Source organism: Barbus barbus (assembly GCF_936440315.1).
Source record: "Barbus barbus genome assembly, chromosome: 23".
NCBI classification, from domain to species: domain Eukaryota; kingdom Metazoa; phylum Chordata; class Actinopteri; order Cypriniformes; family Cyprinidae; genus Barbus; species Barbus barbus.
Window position 1 is genome coordinate 6,176,790 of NC_136751.1, and position 19,626 is coordinate 6,196,415.

General features: G+C 36.5%; 1 protein-coding gene across 4 annotated transcripts in view; it reads left to right on the forward strand.

The window, feature by feature from the left end:
• Positions 1–19,626, forward strand: part of LOC306842958 (rho GTPase-activating protein 42-like) — a 111,663-nt gene that overhangs the window by 11,676 nt on the left and 80,361 nt on the right. For all 4 annotated transcript variants that reach the window (XM_079374186.1, XM_079374187.1, XM_079374188.1 and 1 more), the window contains exon 2: positions 15,760–15,855. In XM_079374186.1, coding sequence (XP_079230312.1) covers positions 15,760–15,855 — 96 coding nt within the window. The remainder of the gene's footprint in view (positions 1–15,759; positions 15,856–19,626) is intronic.

The following is a 19,626-nucleotide window of genomic DNA, read 5'->3' on the forward strand; positions in this document are numbered from 1 at the left end:
AAAAAAAATCTAAATCAAACCTATTTATATTTTTTGATCCATGTTCCTAAGTCTTACTGTGCATTATTCATCAGAGCAACAGTTATCTTTGTAATATTTTATCAAAATGTAATTACGTGCTCTGCCTTTGAAACTGCTCTCCTGTTCAAATGACTAGGAATCACTTTTACCTTTCAGTCACATTTTTCAACCACTTAGCTCTATTCTGGTATATGCCGACCACAGTTTATCTTGTTGAATATCCTGGTTCCTTTTGAAATACATCACATTGTTGAAAGTAAAGTTTCAATGTAAAGATACGGTGAGTTACAGAACTGAAAACTTCCTCCTCAGTCCAAACAAAACATTAACTGAAACTCAGCTGAACTTCCTGAACTAGGTACAGTTATACATCAGTATACCTTGATTATTTTTCTCAAGATGCTGCATTGTTTCTTCAGGCCCTTCTGCATATTTTAATCTATATATGAATGCATTCACAACATTTCTTACAATTAAATGAATGAAGCAGCAGGTTGTCTAAAGAATAAGGGTTACACTTTATTTTAAGGTGTTCTTTTTTACAGTGTAATTATACATTTAAGTACCGAGTATTATTAATTAACTACATATACTTGTGCTTACTGTATGCTTAGGTTTTGGCTTATTACTTGCATGTAATTATGCATAATTTGTTATTATAATAGTAAGTACATGTAATGTGTAACAAGAAAATAAAGTGGTGTCTCAGGTCTTTACGACAATCTGCTAAAATAAAAATGTGGTTTACCTTGAAATACATTACTATTGTACAGTAGAATGTACTTATTGTATTATTCATTTTTTTATTATTATGTACTCAGTCAACCTCTGTTGTGAAGAAGTACAGTGAAAAGTTTTACATTTTCACTTGATTACTTATTTGAAAAGTTTAATTATATATTCATTTAATTACCATCATTTTTGGCAGACCATTGGTTTTAAATCACAAGACAGATTTTTTTTTAAATAAAATTAAAAATGTATTATTTCAGTTGATTAGATGTTCTTTTGATTATTACATTTTAATTAAAACATTAAAATGGAATCCAGCTAAAGTAGATTTGGAATCCAGGTGGGGGGTGTTTATGAATTTTATGAATTTGTCACAATGTAATTGCAGACTTTTCAAAGAGGCTGTATTTGAATGATTGGAAAGTGTATTGGACAAGATAGCAAAGTAAACACTTTCTCATTTCACATGCAAATATGGCATTTAAATAAAAGCTTTTAAGGCATAGCCATAACAAACCTGCCTGTTTAATTCTAATCCTTGGCGAAAGGGAAGATGGTTATGAAAAGCTAAATCCTGTTGTTTGTTGCAAGAAATCCTAGTATTATCATGGGACCTTGACTAGCAGTATCACCCAGTGGCCTGTCTTTCATCTTACTGTCTTACATTGTCTTAAATCTTACAAAATCGTGCCAAGATCTGAAGATATACAGTACTGTATAATTGATCATTTATCCAGATGAATTCTCAGATGTCACTGAACTCCATTCAGCTAATGCATATAACAATGATCTTTATATAATCCCTACAGATGTTAATATTTGATGTGCTGTGCTAAACCGAAGTATTTCCCTTTGCTCAGCAGAAAGGAGCAGTTTGCACTAAACAATATGCTCTTTGCTGCTAATTAAAAGTGACACTGTTTGATGGAATCTGAATGAGATGCATTTGTTTGTTCTACTGGATGGCAGTTTGGTTTTGTTTATGCAATATATTTCAGGCATTGTTTTGCTTTTTGTGTATCTGGTGCATCAAAGCTGACACCTGGTTTTGTCATTCTGTCTTTCCTCTTGTAAACATGGCGTGATTACCATTTGAGATGCATGCCACTTTGCTTTTCGTGTAAGAGGCTTGTTTGTAAGACTTGTAAGAGTGATTCTATCCAGAATTAATGTATTTCTGAGACTGTTGAGCCACCGTGAACAAAGTTGTCCATGGTCTGTGGTTCTCATGTCTGACAGCTTGTATTTCCATCTGAATGAGGCTGATAATGGAGGTCTTGTCTTGCCGCTTCAACCCGTTTGATTGGCAGAAATCTTTTTGGCTGGTTGTTTATTGTTTTGCCTTAACCTCTCTTTAATGATGCAACTTTCTTGTAAGTTGGCAAATGTGTCAGAATTTTACATAAATTTTTGACTTGGCATGTTGAAGAAATTTGTCAGTGTGTTGATACCTCACTTCAGATTGCCAGAAACGTCTAATTAAGGCTCCGCTGGAAATACTGAGTCTTTAGGTACACACTCACCCACGGGCACAGAGAAATACAACCTAAAGGTTCATATCAGACATATTAAGTCAGAATACTAGAAGAATAACAGAGAATAAAAAAGTGAATGTGTATTAGCTTAGTGTTCAGTAAGGGGTTACACAGTTTTTTTTTTTTTTTTTCTTTTAGAATAGGGCTGAGCGATTAACTGCATTTGCGATAATATCGCGATATAAAAACGCGATTTTTCAACCACAGAGGCTGCGATTACACTCGGTCACGTGACACGCGAGAGCAAAGAGGTGTGTTCGACTTGAAGATTGATCGGTGTATGACATCAAAGTACGGCGAGAGAAAGCACAAGGAGACGTCCGCTCTCTTATAGCTCTCGCAGTATTTGATGAGACACAGCGATCGGTCTAGCTGCGCTGCTTCAAGTCGAATACATCTAAGCAGTCTTCAGAGCAGAGGAAGCATCAAGTTGGCACTCTATGTTGCCAAGTCCGCAGTTTATCATGCAGAATTGACGCACTACATGTAAATGATATCCTTTGTTGTATTTTCCTGTCAAAATAACGGAGTTCCTTTGGAATTCTTCAGCTTTTAAGAACTGCCGGGTTTTCCGGTAGTAGGCGGGACTAATGCACAAACGGCAATCTCATTGGCTGGCGCTCACCTATTATCCTCCCTGTTTTGATTTCAGCGAATCAGTTCGAGCGAACGCAGACAACCTGATTAATATTCATGAACCCAGCAGCTCAATAATCCTTAGTGCGTTTTAAATTGTTCTTATTAGTAGTAGAATTCGTAGTAGTTTTATCTTATCAGTATTATTTGTAGTGCCCCCCCCCCCTTTTTTTTTTATAGAAACACTAAATGACAAACAATAAACAGACCTAAGTTCAGTCAACATGACAAATATGCATTCATACATGGTTATTCTAATTACTAAAGTTCTATTATCATTTAATGTTAAATTATCATAATATCATATAATGTTTACTGACTGACGCTAAGTGAGATATTTATAAACTAAAAAAAATTACAAGCCAATGGAGATTCTATTGCCAAGGTGTCTATAGAGGGTTGATAATATTTACAATAATCAATTGAATTTGATGGGTGTCTCTCACATTGTCCCACAGAAACATTAAAATAGTGTAGATTAGTGTACACTGTTTTATAATAATAATAATTTATTCTATTTAGTGACCATTTCATTCATTTAACATATTTAATATTTGGGGGCATCCAAGTTATTTGACATATTTGAACATTTAAAAAAAAAAAGTAACAATAGTTACTTTCCCTGGTATTTACTTTCTTTTATAATGATGTAACTCAGTTGCTGTTTGTGAGAAGTAACTAGTAATATAACTAATTACTTTACTTTAGTAATATAACTAAGTAACGTGCCCAAAACTGCATACAGATTTATTACTTGTCTTTATTGAATAATACAGAATATAAAAAGCTTTAAAAAATAATTGCATATTAAATCACAATCACAATATTGGTTAAAAAAAATCGCAATTGGATTATTTTCCAAAATCGTTCAGCCCTATTTTAGAATATATAGGCATCTACTACTGCAAGAATGAAAAATTGGCCTACTTGCGATTTTTTTTTTTTTGGTAATAAATTGCTGTGTTTGAATAACTATTAATTGTGAGAGTCAAATTAAGTGCATGGGAGTCTAGATTGAATGATTTCAAAAGAGCATGGTGTTAGGATTATTCCAAGGGCCTTGCGTTAGAGGGGGCCCCCCGAGGGGGAACGCAATTTCAAATGAGGGGGACAAGGACACCTTTTTTTTTCTTCTTTTTTTTTTAACGTGGGGAACGCAGAAACACTATTTCTACCAAGGGAGAAAGAACGTGATTTCTACCACAACCCACCAGCGCCCGCACCCCCAAACATGATTTTTACAGAGGGGGGCCCGAGTAAATATGCAGTTTAGGGGGCCCACAAACCATAGAGGCGCCCCTGCATCCAGCACACCAGTGATTTCCTCCAGATAGTTGGCAAACTGAAAAAAAAATCATCTATGTAGGCTATGCTATACGTTCTGTGCAAAAATGGGTTAAAATAGATATTGTATTCTAAAATCTGGCCACCATAATAAGGTACTGGAACTTATGTATGTAAATTATATTTATATCTCATTACAAGTCCAAAAATGCATATTTAACATAGCAAAGTCAGAATTATTGTGCCGTCTGTTTGATGTGCATGCACACGCCAACATTCGTTCAGACAACTGAGAAGTTTAAAGGAGTAGCTCTCTCTGTTTTATATTTCTGATGCGCTTTGTCCATGGAAATGGCTGGTGAAAGTTTTCCATGGCCATCATTAATTATTAATCAAATTTGTTGTTGATCATTTGCATTAAAGGAATAGTTCACACAAAAATGAAAATTCACCCTCAGGCCATCCATGAGTTTTTTTTTCTTCACCAGAACAGATTTAAAGAAATGGACCCTCTGCAGTGAATGGGTGCCGTCAGAATGAGAGTTCAGATGATTGGAGGAAGCATTATTATTGATTATGGACTTGTATTTTGGCCAGACGTGACGGTTAAAACGCCTTAATGAAGGGTTTGTTTCTTACAAGCAATTAATGTTGTAATTGATGGACTTGAGTTGTGGATATACTTGTAGATTATTGTGATGTTTTTATCAGCACTCTCATTCTGACGGCACCCAGTCACTGCATAGGATCCATTGGTGAGCAAGTGACGTAATGCTAAATTTCTCCTAATCTGTCCTGATGAAGAAACATCTCCTCTACATCTTGGATTCCCTGAGGGTTGGTAAATTTTCTGGAAATGTCCATTTTTGGGTGAACTGTTCTTTTAACAATCCACATGATTTGATCTAAGTCACCTTGAAAAGTGCAAACATTTAACACTTAGGTTGTAAATTATATATGCTACAGGTGTCAAAAGTGGCACCAAGTTAGTTCCAAGCCGACACTTTTAAAGTGCTGTGGGCCCTATGAGATAGATCTGATGAGCTATTATTATGCAATAGCCATCCATCAGGTCTTAAAGAAGTCACCTGGCCATGTAAATCCAAAGATCAAATATTTATTACCCCTCCGTGTCTTTTTCGAGTTTCGAGGGCATGCAGTGTCGTTTAGGTTGAGATACAGCAGGCCTGACTGGGGGATCGGTGCTCAGAGAGGTGCTGACTGGAGGAGTGCCAGGCCTGATTTCCTCCGGCTGACACATGGGCACCCCCGCTGAGAGGCTGATGAGCGATTGTCATCGTTACCTGGAGCAAGACTCATCCACTTTCGATCCCCTCTGAGTGGAATCAAAGGACAGGGAACTCCTAAGGTTCGATGAGAGAACAATCCCTTGCTTCTTGTTAAGCTGGAGGTAGACGAGGGCCTCTTTGATGGGCCGCTCTCATGGCAAATCAGTACGGTCTTCCTGTCAAGAGCATCTGATTGGGTATCAGAGGAATACAAGTTCTCTCCGAGACGTTCCGTAATACATTACCTGTCAGTCTTCAAAAGAACATTATAATTTGGTGGCTCTGTTTCATGACTTTTATATGAACCTCGATCAAAGGAAATGCTAATGGTCCCTTCACGTGTGTGACAGTCTGTTATGGATAAATGATGTAAGTGGTCCTGCTGGTGTCCTCGTTTATGAAAATACACAGTAGACTTTTTCCAAGAGCTGTGGAATTTGTCAGACTGATAATACAGTTGTAGGTCTGTTTTTTAGACAAGGCTATGCTTTTAAAATGGTATAATTGTTTTGTGTACTTTGGTTTGACATGTAAAGTCATTTCAGAAATGCATCCACAAGCATTTAGAAATGCAACACACATACTTTATTATGCAGAAAAAAAGGCAAAAGAAAGGCAATACATTCTTTTTAATATTTTAAATAATTACGTTTTTAATCATTTAAATAGTTATTGTTTAAAATAATTTTCTGTGTTAAAATAAAGCTTAGACATTCCATAGATGCTTTGATTTTATGGGAAACAAAATTGTATTTTAAAATAAACTGTTAGTTTATGTCCCAGTTTATCAAAACCATGATTTACTGCTCAGTACTTTTAGTTGGTGACTGTGATATAGATGTTATTCATGCACTAAAAGTGACTCCCATTGGTAAGCGATTTTTGACATTGCAGTGTTTCCACATTCAGGTAGGTGGGAGCTGTACTTGCATGTACTTGTTCCCAAGATGGCCATGGAGTGAACGGACTTGCTATTAAAGGGACTTTTTCAAACACATTGTTTTCTATGAATGTATGCACATTGATGGTGACTACGACTCCAGAGGCTGATCAAAATCCTGCCATGAAACAGAAATTTCATGGAAATCTGTATGAATGGTGCTCTATGACATCTATTTGGGACAAATATATGTACATTCTGAGTTCACCCTAGGCTGAAAGATTGCCCATTTTGCCTATTTTTGGACATTTTTATTTATTTGTTTGTTTGTCACTTGAATAAAGTCTGTGCTTCATTTTAGATACTTAGATTCTGCCGCCTTGAACTTGAAAACACAGAAAGATGTATCAATGTGCGATACCTGTGAAATGTTTTAGGCACGGCTTATCTCATCTGGTATCATTCTCACTTCCTAGGTATCTGATAAATGCTACAGTTCCATGACTTATGTGCATCATTCTACAGATGCCATCAGCAACCTTTAGGCCTTTATTGTAATGTGCCATATTGCTTTCATTTAGAAACATTTGCCATTGATATACTGATGCGAAGGTCATGGGAATTTTATTATCATACAATTATTTGCTGGGATATAATTTTATCATCTTGGCATGATGGTTGGGGCATGACTTTTATTATCATTATCTCCTTTTGCGTGAGAATCAGTTGGCTTTTTTTTTTTTTTTTAATGGATGTCAGTGTTGGACAGGCTTCAATGCACTGTACCCTGACTTGTGAGGAACCTGATTATTTTATGAATTGAAAGCGTGTCAGCTAATCTTTAAGTGAGCTAAAATGCTGTTTTATGAGAGAAGTCACTGAGAATTTAGTCTTTTTCTTATTTTTTTATGATATCCTCATGATTGAGGCTTCAGAATCAGATTAAATTATATATATATATATTAAAATTCAAGCTGTGACTTTGATATTCTGTTTTTTTAGTTTTTTCTGAGATTTTTGTTTTGTCTAGTCTAATATACAGAGCCCTGGACTCTAGATATTAATATTAATAAGTATATGGGCCATGAATTAATGAAAATGAAAATTACTCCATGATTTACGTAGTGTTAGCTCCCGTGAGAAGTAATGAATGCGGAAGTGCAAAGGAGAGAGCAATACAAAACACTGGTCATGGATTAAGTAGAAAACAAGAATTTGTAAAGAAAAATGTTGGAGGATTTTGATATAAACCAAGAGGAGACTGGTTTTCCTTTGCTGTAAACAAAACCTTGTTCACTTTCTCATGAACGTGTGTATGACAGTTAGCAGAAACTAGAGATTACGCTTTATAAAGTTTTAAATATGGATTTTTTTTTTTTTTACACAAATGGATCAATTCGCTCAGAAGGCCTTTATTAACCCCCCTGTGCCACATGGAGCACTTTTTATGATGGATGAATGCACTTAATTTTACTTCAAAATATAGACCAACATTCACTGCCATTATAAAGCTTGGAAGTGCCAGGACATTTTTTAATATAACTCCGATTGTATTTGTCTGAAAGAAGAATGTCATTTACACCTGGCTTGAGGGTGAGTAAATCATGGGGTCATTTTCATTTTTGGTGAACTATCCTTTTAAATCCTGGTCACACTGTACTATACTACTTACATTTAAAGTTGTACTGCTTTAAATTAAACAAGGGAATGAATTAATAAAGTTTGGTAACCAATTAGTACATCATAGTCACAATTTGCCTAAAATGAGGAATTTAATTAATAAATCATGGGGAACAAATTAATATATCATAGGAATTAATTATTAATTTGTTGCATTTTTTTCCCCCTCTGTTTGTCATATCTGGGGTTCAATACTTAACTGGCTGATGAGTGAGAACATTAATTTCAAATCCTAATTAGCAAAATAAAATGGTATTTGATTGTCATTTTATGCTGACTTCAAAGCTTCCTTCAAACTCATGTTTAAATTTAGTATCATCCAGTGGAATTCACTGAACACACACTGCATGCTTTAAGCAAGTTTTACAGTGGATGCGCTCTCATTCTCTTTTTAGAGACTTTCGTGTGAGATTATATTATCGCTATAAAAGGTGTGATTGTCCTCATTATTGGCTGTTTTCCAGCCGATGGAATGTTTTGGAATGTGAAGACAGAACTGAAATGCCTTTTCTCTACACACACCCACCCACACATTAAAATATATATATATATATATACGCATACACGCAGCCGCCCACTATCTGCAACACACTATTAAACACAAGCACCATCACTTGTCTCTTATGGCTTGTTCTGGAGGAAATGCCCTTTTCCTAACAGGCAGTGAGCTATGGAGGCACTCTTCCATGGCAGGCTGTGTGGAGGTGTGACATCAGATGAAACCTGTGATAAAAGCAGGCTGGAAGCCCGTCATATGTGCACACTGCCACTGCTGCCAGGTTTCACAGCATGCCCTGTAATTACACTCGCTGCAAAATTGCATGCCAGATGCATTGTGCTTGTTAATGTCATAACAGGAATCTTGCTAAGTGGCGACATGCATGTTCTGTGCACATTGGATCATGTTTAAAGGGATAGTTCACACAAAATATGGAAATTCTGTCATTATTTACTTCCCCTCATGTTATTCCAAGTGCCTGTACTGTTATTTTTTGTAGAATACAAAGAGATTTTCACACATACTTTTTCCATACAGTGACAAGTCTGTCAAGCTCCAATAAAAAGGACAGAAAAGCACCATTAAAGTAGTATGACATCCATGTGTTATATTCCAAGTCTTCTGAGACCATATGATGATCTCCTATCACAACTATGATATATTTTTGTATATTTCTGAATAAGTACTTACTTTTTGGACTGTTCCTCAAACAAATCGTTATTATGGCATCAGAAGAGACTAGTCTATGAATATTGTATGAAAGAAGCAAGTGGAGATTTTTCTATGTTCCATAAATATGAAAAATTACCATACAAGTTTGAAATGACATGAGAGCGAGTAAATAATGACTGAATTTTCAGTATTGAGTGAACTATTTAAAGTTAAATGAGAGCGAATGTAAGAGAGAAAATGTCCATCCTCAAATGTAACGGTCTGAGAGGCAGCATGGTGGATGTATGTGACCTTTTAAGAAATGTCCTCTGAACATGCTCCTCTTCTGCTATCTAGTTTTGCCCTTTGAGCTTGTATTGTCTTGTAAGGGAATTTTCTTTTTTCTGTTCTACCCTTGAAACTTGGAGGTAATGACACATAGTGTCTCTGTGTGTTATAGGGAGTGGTTCCAGCTGGTTCTATGATCATTTGCAGCTTTTGCGAGTCAGTTTGAGTGTGAAATGCTTTGTGACAGCTCACACTGCCCTGTCATCCTTCTTGAATCCAGTATTCTATCTTATTCTTACTGATTTATTATTAAAACCCAGTGTGAACTTATGCAATTATGTAAAATCTTGTACTTGTTCTGACTGGCATATGTCCCATCATGCAGTGGTGAGAACAGCTAGTGTTACTCTTGGCAGTGTGTTCATTACACCAGATGTCTAAATGAAGAGATGTCCAAAACCTATTGAGATGCCTACCTAGGGAACATCTTTAGGCATCATAGTAATGCTGTTGAAAAAGATCGAGAAAAATTAGGCTCCTCAGAACATTACTAGTATGGGTCAAAATCTAAGGCAACATTGCATGTAGATGTGTTTTAAAGGGCTAGTTCATCCAAAAGTTAAAATTATGACATTAATTACTCACCCTCATGTTGTTCCAAACCTGTAAGACCTTCGTTCATCTTAAAATAGAACACAAATAAAGATATTTTGGATGAATTCCGAGAGCTCTCTGACCCTCCCATAGACAGCAAGGATCCTAACCCGATCAAGGTCCAAAAACGTAGAAAGGGCATTGTTAAAATAATCCATGTGACATCAGTGGTTTAACCGCAATTTTACGAAGCTACGAGAATACTTTGTGCACAAAGAAAACAAAAATAATAACTTTATTCAACAATTTGTCTCCTCCGCGTCACCCATTTTGGAGAGTATCACATACATAAAAAACGTATGTACACGGATACATTGTTTACATTTTGATCTGAATGTAAACAACACATCCACTGTCTATGGGAGGGTCAGAGAGTTCTCGGAATTCATCAAAAATATCTTAATTTGTGTTCTGAAGATGAACAAAGGTCTTACAGGTTTGGAACGACACGAGGATGAGTAATTAAATCCCTTTAAATATGGATCCGATATCCAATTTCCAAAAAAAAAAGAAAAAGATGTCTGAGAAAAATATCAGTAAATCCATTTTCGCTCGATCTCTACACATGAAAGACTATTAACAAAGTTGTTTCTATTTCAATCTATATTCCATTTAGACTAGGATGCTGACTTAGAAAGCAGCTGCTTACTAAGGCAGGGGCGGCGTTTCCGTATGGTAGTCGCCATACCTTAGCCCAGCCAGGTGTGCCGTGGAAAATTATCCAAACTTCATATCTCTATAATATTTCGTTATTATCATTTTAAATCAGTGCTAATGGTCTTCCTTATGTCTGTTTGAGGGTTATACAAATATTTAACCAATGAAAAGCTTGTCGGTAAAACTTCGTAACACCATTGGATCCTCAAACTATCAGCGAAACCTCGTAACTTCACGCCGCCTCCATTCAGATTGACGTGCCGCGCTCAGCCTGGAGGAGACAGATCTCCCGCTTGTTCGCAATGCAAGGGAAATAAATAACTTATGTTTGAATAAGAACATTGTTTTCTTTGCTTAAACACTATGTCTGGCTAACTAAAGGCTAAATTTTTGTGTGTTTGAAGAGTGGAGAAGAGTTACATTCGCTGTCTAGTTGTAGCCAATATACATGTGTACATTTTAAATATCCTGTGTATATAGCGCTTCATATCATGAGATTTTGGCCAAGTGTATTAAACAAGAAGAAAAACTAAGCGCCCAGATAGCTACAATAAACGTTATAACCTGTAAGTTGATGAAACCGTGATGCACTCAGATACAGCTGTTCTAAAGACAGACAAAACACAGATCTCCATTGTTCGCTGGTCAAAAACCTTGTTAACTCCATTTGAGCTTGATTTTCTTATAATGTTAAGTGCAAGTGTCTGATAAAACCACAATACCGACTCTAACAAGTGTTTAATTACTGATGAAAATCCCCCCCCCCTATATTTCAGTGCTTCAGTGTGTGATTATTTATTTATTTATATATTTATTACCCCACCCAACCCCGAGCATGCCATACCCTAAGGTTTTGTGAAACGCTGCCACTGCACTAAGGTTTGAAACAGAGCCAAGAACACCCCATTTACAAATCCCAGCTCAGCGATTCCCTGAAGGTACGAAGGCGGCATGTTGTGATGGACGGCATGTTCTACACTTAATGGGCGAGAGGAAGAAACGACAGCAGCTCAAAGTGACAGCTCTGTGGAGATGGACAGCAGATCTACAAGCCATTACCTATAGAGATAAAGAGACAGTTTGGAGAGCTGAGGTAATACAGGAGGGAAAAGGAAGCAAAATGGCCACTAGGGAGACCTCAGTGGCACAGGTGCGATTTTCCAGGTGTTAGAGCAGTGGGAGCGTTAGAGCATTGGACAGCAGCAGGTGTCCTCCCCCTTCTCCCCTTAAAGACATCCGCGTCCATTTTATTCAACCTCTGATCCCGTGTAAAGCCAGGCCTATTAGACATTAATGCTCTCAGTGAAGGTTTTAGGAAAGTACTGTGGTTGTGGATCAGCGCTGCAGTCGTGATGCTGTCTGTCGTACGAGAGGTGAAGGGCACTGCATTATTGATGGGGCTCATTCAGCTTGACTGAGCAGACTCACATCTCAAACAGATTATTGACCAGCACCCTGGAGTCTCAGAGGTGGTGCATGGCATGAGATGATATACATGCTCACTCAACACATCGGTGGATAACCTTGTTATGTGCTCTCAGTGCTTGGGTGACGCATAAGGCCACAGATAAAACCTGATATTGGATTAAATTCTTGTTTATCTCAGTTAGAAGCTATGCCTAGACTTAAGCATTTTCTTGTGTTGGACATGGTTTCTAGGGTACATGGATTCACTGCTCTACTAAGGTGAGATGAGGGGTTTAGTTTGTTGCTGTCACGCTTGGGCAAAAGTGGTCCCTATTGACTTCCATAGTATTTTTTTTATTTATTTAGTTATTTTTTTTCCATACTATGAAAGTCAAAGGGACTGTGTGGTTACCCATGTTCTTCAAAGTATCATCTTTGTGTTCAGCAGAAGATAGAAACTCATACCGGTTTGGAACTACTTGAGGGTGATTAGTTTGAGTAAATGATTAGTTTTGGCGTGAATTATCCCTTTTAAATATTAGCTCCCTTTCAAATCATGAATTTAATTTTAATTGGCCACACCCCATAAGATGTTGAATTGGAATGACAGGAAGAGAAATTTAATTCAGAATTCAAAAGATTCAACACAAGTAATGCCTTCTGGAAGTGTTAAAGGAGTCATATGATGTTGCTAAAAAGAACATTATTTTGTGTATTTGGTGTAATGCAATGTGTTTATGTGGTTTAAGGTTCAAAAAACACATTATTTTCCACATGCTGCACATTATTCTTGCTCCTCTATGCTCTGCCTTTCTGAAACACGCCAATTTTTACAAAGATCATCGTTCTGAGAAGCGAGGTGTGCTCTGATTGGCCAGCTATCCAGTGGGTTGTGATTTGCCGAATACCTCAAGCGTGTGATGGAATTGTTACGCCCCTTACCGTATTTTGATGCCGGTGCGATGAGACTAAAACAATAATACCCACTATAAACAAGGCATTTGTTGCATTCAGTGAGGACATAATTACTGATTATAATGACTCATACAGTCTTTTTACACGTTGCGCCACACCATGTCTGCATTTGTGATCGTAGAACCGGCAAACAAGCACTACTCTACACTTCTCAAAACTCGTGTTTGAATAGTCAGTAGCAAATTCTTTAAATATCGAAATGTACTTACAGGCTGTGAAGCACCAGACTGTTCTTTCGTCGTTGGAATTGCCCCACTTTATATTTTTCACAGCCATTCATAGTGTTCACATTGAAGGCTACTCTCTCCCAGGTTCAGGAAACAGTCCTCCATAAAATGCGCTGCACACACTCAAATATTTGCGTTGTACTGTTCTGGAACAGTGTTGTAACTTAACCACTGATTTCTAGTTGTGTACTTATTTGGAAGGCCAAAAAAGTACTTTCGCTTTCACAACGAAACACAGCGTCTCCAGGACATGGCAGCGGCAACAACAATACTACAGTGAGAATAAAAGTTACGCCTTCTTTCATTGCATATATGTTTAGGCGGTGTTATGCAAATCTTCCCACACAGTGACATAGACGTGGGGGCGTGTTTGAATGAGCCGTTTTAGGGGGGCGTGGCAGAGTCTTAACTTTTATAAAGAATATCTCTTTGGGTTTAATCTTTGCAACTTTACAGATCTTATTTATCCACAAAAAGCTTGTAATACTCCAAAGACAAAGGAAAACATGAAATGTTGTGTTAATTTAATTTACTTTAATTTATTTCATAACTGAACAATGAAAACTCAATGCAGATTTCTATAAAATGTCACGTTTCAAACATTCATTGGCACGTTACAAAGTTGTTGTTTTTTGACAAACTTAGCATTTCTAGTTTTTTCGTTGATTTTCATTTTGTTTTCTTATATACTGTTATCAAATTTCTACATCCTGTTTGCAACCTCAACTCAAATTAATTTCAATTGAAGGATTGATGTAGCATTTAAATGTCATTCTCAATCACTTTGAGAATAATAATATAATTGGATGTCATTACTCATTTATAACCATTTCTGATTACACTAGTCAATCATGAAAAGTTTAATTTATATAGATCTTAAATGCAGAAGATGCAACCTAGTTAATTTTACATGCTAAAAAAGGGAGTAAAATTGTTATGAAAACTATTTTAGTGTATAGCGCACAGTAAATTTCTAACTTCTGTTTTGTGTGCAAGAAACACTGACTAAAATTGTGACCTCAGGGGAACAAATGCTACAGAAGTGGATGATGCACTGTTGTTTTTATGGGATGTGGGAAAAATCACATCACATCCTGTTGCCCTTTGCTGCAATGTTTTCTTTAGTTAGGAATCATGGCTAATTTATCCACATAGAATCTGTAGCCATTAGAATTGAACCCTGTAAGTGGAATGTTCCAGTGTTTACTATAAGTGAGATTGCAGTGTTCTCCGTATCCTCCCTGAACTCTGCATTCTGCATGTATGTTTGATACGTGAGATTCAAAAAGCCAGAAGTTACAGAAATGTTATTTCTGTCTGCTCTGGACCTTGTTAAGTCAAAAAGTGGGCAGAAAATGAGCACAAATTGTTAGATGCAACTGAATGATGCACAAAAAGCAGAAATGGAAGAAAATTAAAGTCATCTAGTGCAAATTACGAGGAAATATGACCGTTCTCTTTTCAGTCCTCTCAGCTATTTTTTAGTGTTCAGTGTTAATGCTATTGATAGATTTGACCAAAGCGAGCCATAAGGCCCCAAATTAGACTTACGTTGAAATTAACAGCAAAGCAGTCATAAGATTGTGAATTGTATGGAATCAACTTTTGATCTTTCTGGAATTACAAGCCACCCTTGTGGCAGATCAGTTTCAGTCTGTATATTAATGCTGGTCTATGTAATAAGCATTACAATTCATCCTCATGGCCTTTCTTGATAGATGGTCAATGAAAAATTTACCAAAACAAAAGTGCAAAGTTAGTATTCCTCCCTGCCACATTGTGAATGCCTACGTATTGCTCTTTTGACAAATCGTATGCTCTTAAGCTTGAAAGAGCCATTTTCCAATCCTGCGTTTTTCCAAATAGAAGATTAAGGAAAAAGTCATGAGAAAACCTGAGTTTTCTTTGTCAGAGAGCTTTTGTTGGTATTTGGAGGAGCACTCGGGTCTATCACCTCTTTTAAGGCATGATGAAATGGCTTTTCTCTGCAGTCTCATTACCGTTTTTGATCGAGTTGCTTCGCATTTCCTGCTGAAGTCCTTTCCACCCACTCTTGATGACTGAGATGTACATTTAGCACTCCAAATGAGAACTCATTTACTCTCAGCAGGGAGTGAAGATTTTGTATTTGCCTTTTTATACAGACTCCTATAAGGTTGTGTTGAAAATAGGAGACACCTTTGACTCAAGTGGCTTTGATTTTGGTTTGATTTCGACTCTTAGTTAGCTTTCATGTGTTTCTAAAGTCTTTGATTGAATGTCATAGCTTAAGATATTTTATGCACCATGATAGTTCTAGTAAAAATACACTTTCATGGTTCGAATCTCTTTTTGTTTGTTGCAGACCTCTCAGCAGCCGTGCAGAAGTTCTCCCAGTCATTACAGGAGTTCCAGTTTGAGTGTATTGGTGATGCAGAAACGGATGACGAAGTCAACATTGGTAAGTGTGGGGTAAACTGCTGATTTGAGGCCTGCTACTTCTAATACTGATTCAGTCTTGTAGATGTATATGACAAATCACAAATGAGATTCCTTTAATATCTCAATTCTGTCTCCTAGACATCAATTAGAATAAATGGAGAGCAAACGCAAAAATTTGCTAAAGTCTCCTGTTTAAATGTTCTCAAGACAAAAAGACCTCATGGAGCTTCAGAAGACATCTCATTAATCACTCGAACTAGGGCTGTGCGATCAATCGATTTTTTTGTTTGGATTTAGATTTTGGCTTGCAGCAGTTGTGAAAACGATTATTTTCATTACAGCGGTGCATTTTCTACTCTCCGTAAAGTCCCAAATTTAGCATCCAAACCAGTCAAATCATGTAACAAGACTTCTGTAAAAAGGAGAGTTCAGGTACTTGGATTTGGGACTCGCACTCACTGACTTGTGTGGACTTGTTGTCAGACTTGACTCATTTTGGACTGGAAGTTTTTCAGAGTACAGACAAATTCATGTCATGTAAGTTAGAAAAAAAACAACTAATAATTAATAAACATCTCCCACTCAAACTCAATTAGTTAAAGACTGTCCACTTTGGAGAGTATTCACATAAACACTGTTGTTTGTGAATTTGTTTTGTTGTTTATGAATTTCAGTGTTGGGGAGTAACTACTTGCATGTAACAGAGTTACATAATTTAATTATGAAATAAATGTAACTGTAATCTGTTATAGTTACTGAGAAAAAATGTGTAATTAAATTACAGTTACTTAAAATATTAATGATTACAAAGCGGGTTACATTTGAATATTCACTCACACACACACACACAAAGATTTAATAGATTTCTTTCCCAAATTGCACTGACTGCTCTAAAATATGAGACACCAATGTTTCAGTTTTGGACACAGAATAGGATGCTTACTCGATAACTTGCATTGTATTTGCTTTATTTTTTAAGATTAAGGTTTTAATACTAAAACTAAAGTTTTAAGGGTTTTTTCCAAGGCATTGTTAGATGCCAGTGATTCCTAGCTATGCAAAGATTTGATTTCAAAAACAAAAATCTTATGATTTTAAATCAGTATTTAACCTCACAATGATCTCAAAGTAAAAAGAGGTGCTAAAGTCTGATTTTGTGGTGACTGTCCTTTAAAGTAATTTTTATAATCTTAATTTAAGTGATGAAGGATTTTGAAAGTCTTACAGTAATCAGTGCTGAGTACTACTGTAGGATTAGCCCTTCCTGGTTTAAATGTTTGAAAATGAATAATGAGAAATTTAGAAAAGTAATCAATTGTAATCAGTTACATTACTTTAAGTAATTGAAAAAGTTACACTACTTATTACGTTTCAAAAAGTGTAACTTGTAATCTGTAACCTGTTAAGTTTCCAAAGTTACCTTTCCAATGCTGGTGAACATTAAATGAACAATAACAGACGCTCAGACCTTTTCTCATCAAATACAAATATTCTTATCAAATATTAATTCCTTTAAAACTGAATTACGTATAAGGGCTATGCTGTCCACACTCTTTTTTTTTTTTTTTTTTTTCCTCTAAACTCTTACTGTACATCAACAGTTGTCTCATTTGAGTCTATTTTTATTTCCCATGGGGAGTTTTAGCAGAACGTCTGAGAAAGTTGATTCACAACCAAGAAGTCCATTAACTCGCCTAAGCTATGAAAGAGCAACATCAGAGCGATAAAATGTTCCGTCAAACCCATTAAAGACTATCTGCTTAACCATTCTAAGATCATCTTAATGGAAAGTTCTCCTAGTTTTCTGAGGAATAGTTTCCTTCCTTGATCCCAAATGTCCCACACACCGTCCCAGATGGCTGGGATTGTCATTTTAATCAAGACCTATCCCTGGAAATTCCATATGAGTTCCTTGGAAGAGTCACCCAGAGTTGAGTAGAATAGACAGATTTCTAGGCTCTTTTTTCTTCCACTCCGACTCTTTACCTTTCGGCTATCGATTACAATCTTTAGCATGTGAGCAGTCACAGAAGGACTTACAATTCATTGTTTTGATTAGTAAATGCATTCTTTTATGAAAGCAAGCATTGGGCATTCTGATATCCTGTCCCAGTCCAGATTTAGCTCAACAGCTCAAGGCAGGTCTCAGAGAGATTGCCTGCCCGGCATGCATAATGTATTGTATAGATTTGCTTACATTCCAGACAAAAAGGTCTCAGCTCAGCCCTTTAAGAGATCAGAGTAACTAATTGTGATTTGTGTCAGAGATTAAGGAAAATGCAGATCGCTCGCCCTCGGTGGGCACTGAGCAGATGTGCTGAGAATTCATACGCCCTGATGGGTTGATCACTCATTCTGTTCTGTCTCTTCTTGCAGCCATTCATCTCTTTCTATCCTTCTCTAGTTCCTGCGTTCTCTCCTTATGTGTCATTACTTTGTTTATTATCTTCCTGTCCTGCTCTGTGCATTGTGTGCTGGCTTGACACTCAGACCATCTGCATCTAACAGTTGGCTTCCAGGCTTTCGGTACTCTCAATCGCACAAGCAACCTGTCATTTAGCCTGCTACCTTTTCCTCTTATTTTCCCAAGCAATCTGATGGGAAAAATTTAATTAAATGTGTTGTGATGTGGCAAAGTACGCTAATAATGGAGTTCAATTTGGCTTTTTCCTATCCCCGTCTGATCGCCAAATAGGAATGGGGTGAATTTTTGCCATTTTTCCCCTATTTGTATGATTAAAAGGAATGTTGGGCGAGCTGGCCATAGCGGGGATGTTTTGGAAGGTAGCTACACAAAGGCATCTTTACGGCTGTTTAGCTAATGGACCGCTTTAATGGACAGAAATGTTCATAGGTATGAAATGATAGGGCTACGGCTATTGATTTACACGTGTAATGCGCCGGATGATTTTGGTTTGCATTCCATGGACACGTGAATGTTGATGAAACCTGTGGCTGCATGTTAATGCCATCTCTTGACATGAATCCAGCATTTTGTTCAAAGTCCTTACAGTGATACACTCTGTGAACAAAAATGGTAGGCACTACAATACTTTATATACTATATATGGGGGCACTTTCAACTAGGGGCACTTTTAGCCTTGTGAAGTTGAACAAAAAAAAAAACTTGTTCAAAAGTCACGTAACACAGTCTCATAAGTTTAATTAATTTGTCTAGTTTTAAGGTCTGTAAGAGCACAAATTTAGATTACAAGAGAAATTGTTAAATAAAATAATAATATGAACAAATGTAATTTCCACCACATCTCAATATACAGCTGTTATTTAAATATAGAATAACGTATGCCACTCAAGAATTGTCTAAGATCATTTTTGTAACTAGTTTTACCAGTTTTCCACAATGTACAATAATTATACATTTGTCAATGAGATAAATTAACTGCCCTAAAGACCAAATGCCGAACCGTACACCTGTCACACTCTGAAATTTAATGTTGGTTTGGGTAAGAGCTTATTAGAAAATAAATAACTTGAATTTTTATATTAAGTAGAGCATGATCTCATAAATTGTGGATACATTTTTAATGTGTGATGAGAACTTTTAAATATTATTTAAAAATACGTGGTGGTGGAAATGACAATGACTTAACGTGAATGAAGAGAAACAGCAGAGATATTTATTAGAAAAAGTCTTAAACTCATCACACTCATTAAACTCAATTCACAAAGTCATTAAACATATCAATTGTACTTTGAAACCATAAATGTCATTTCCACCACAGAGGCGGTGTGGTGGAAATGACATTTCTGTAGTTTTTTTTGTGAAAAA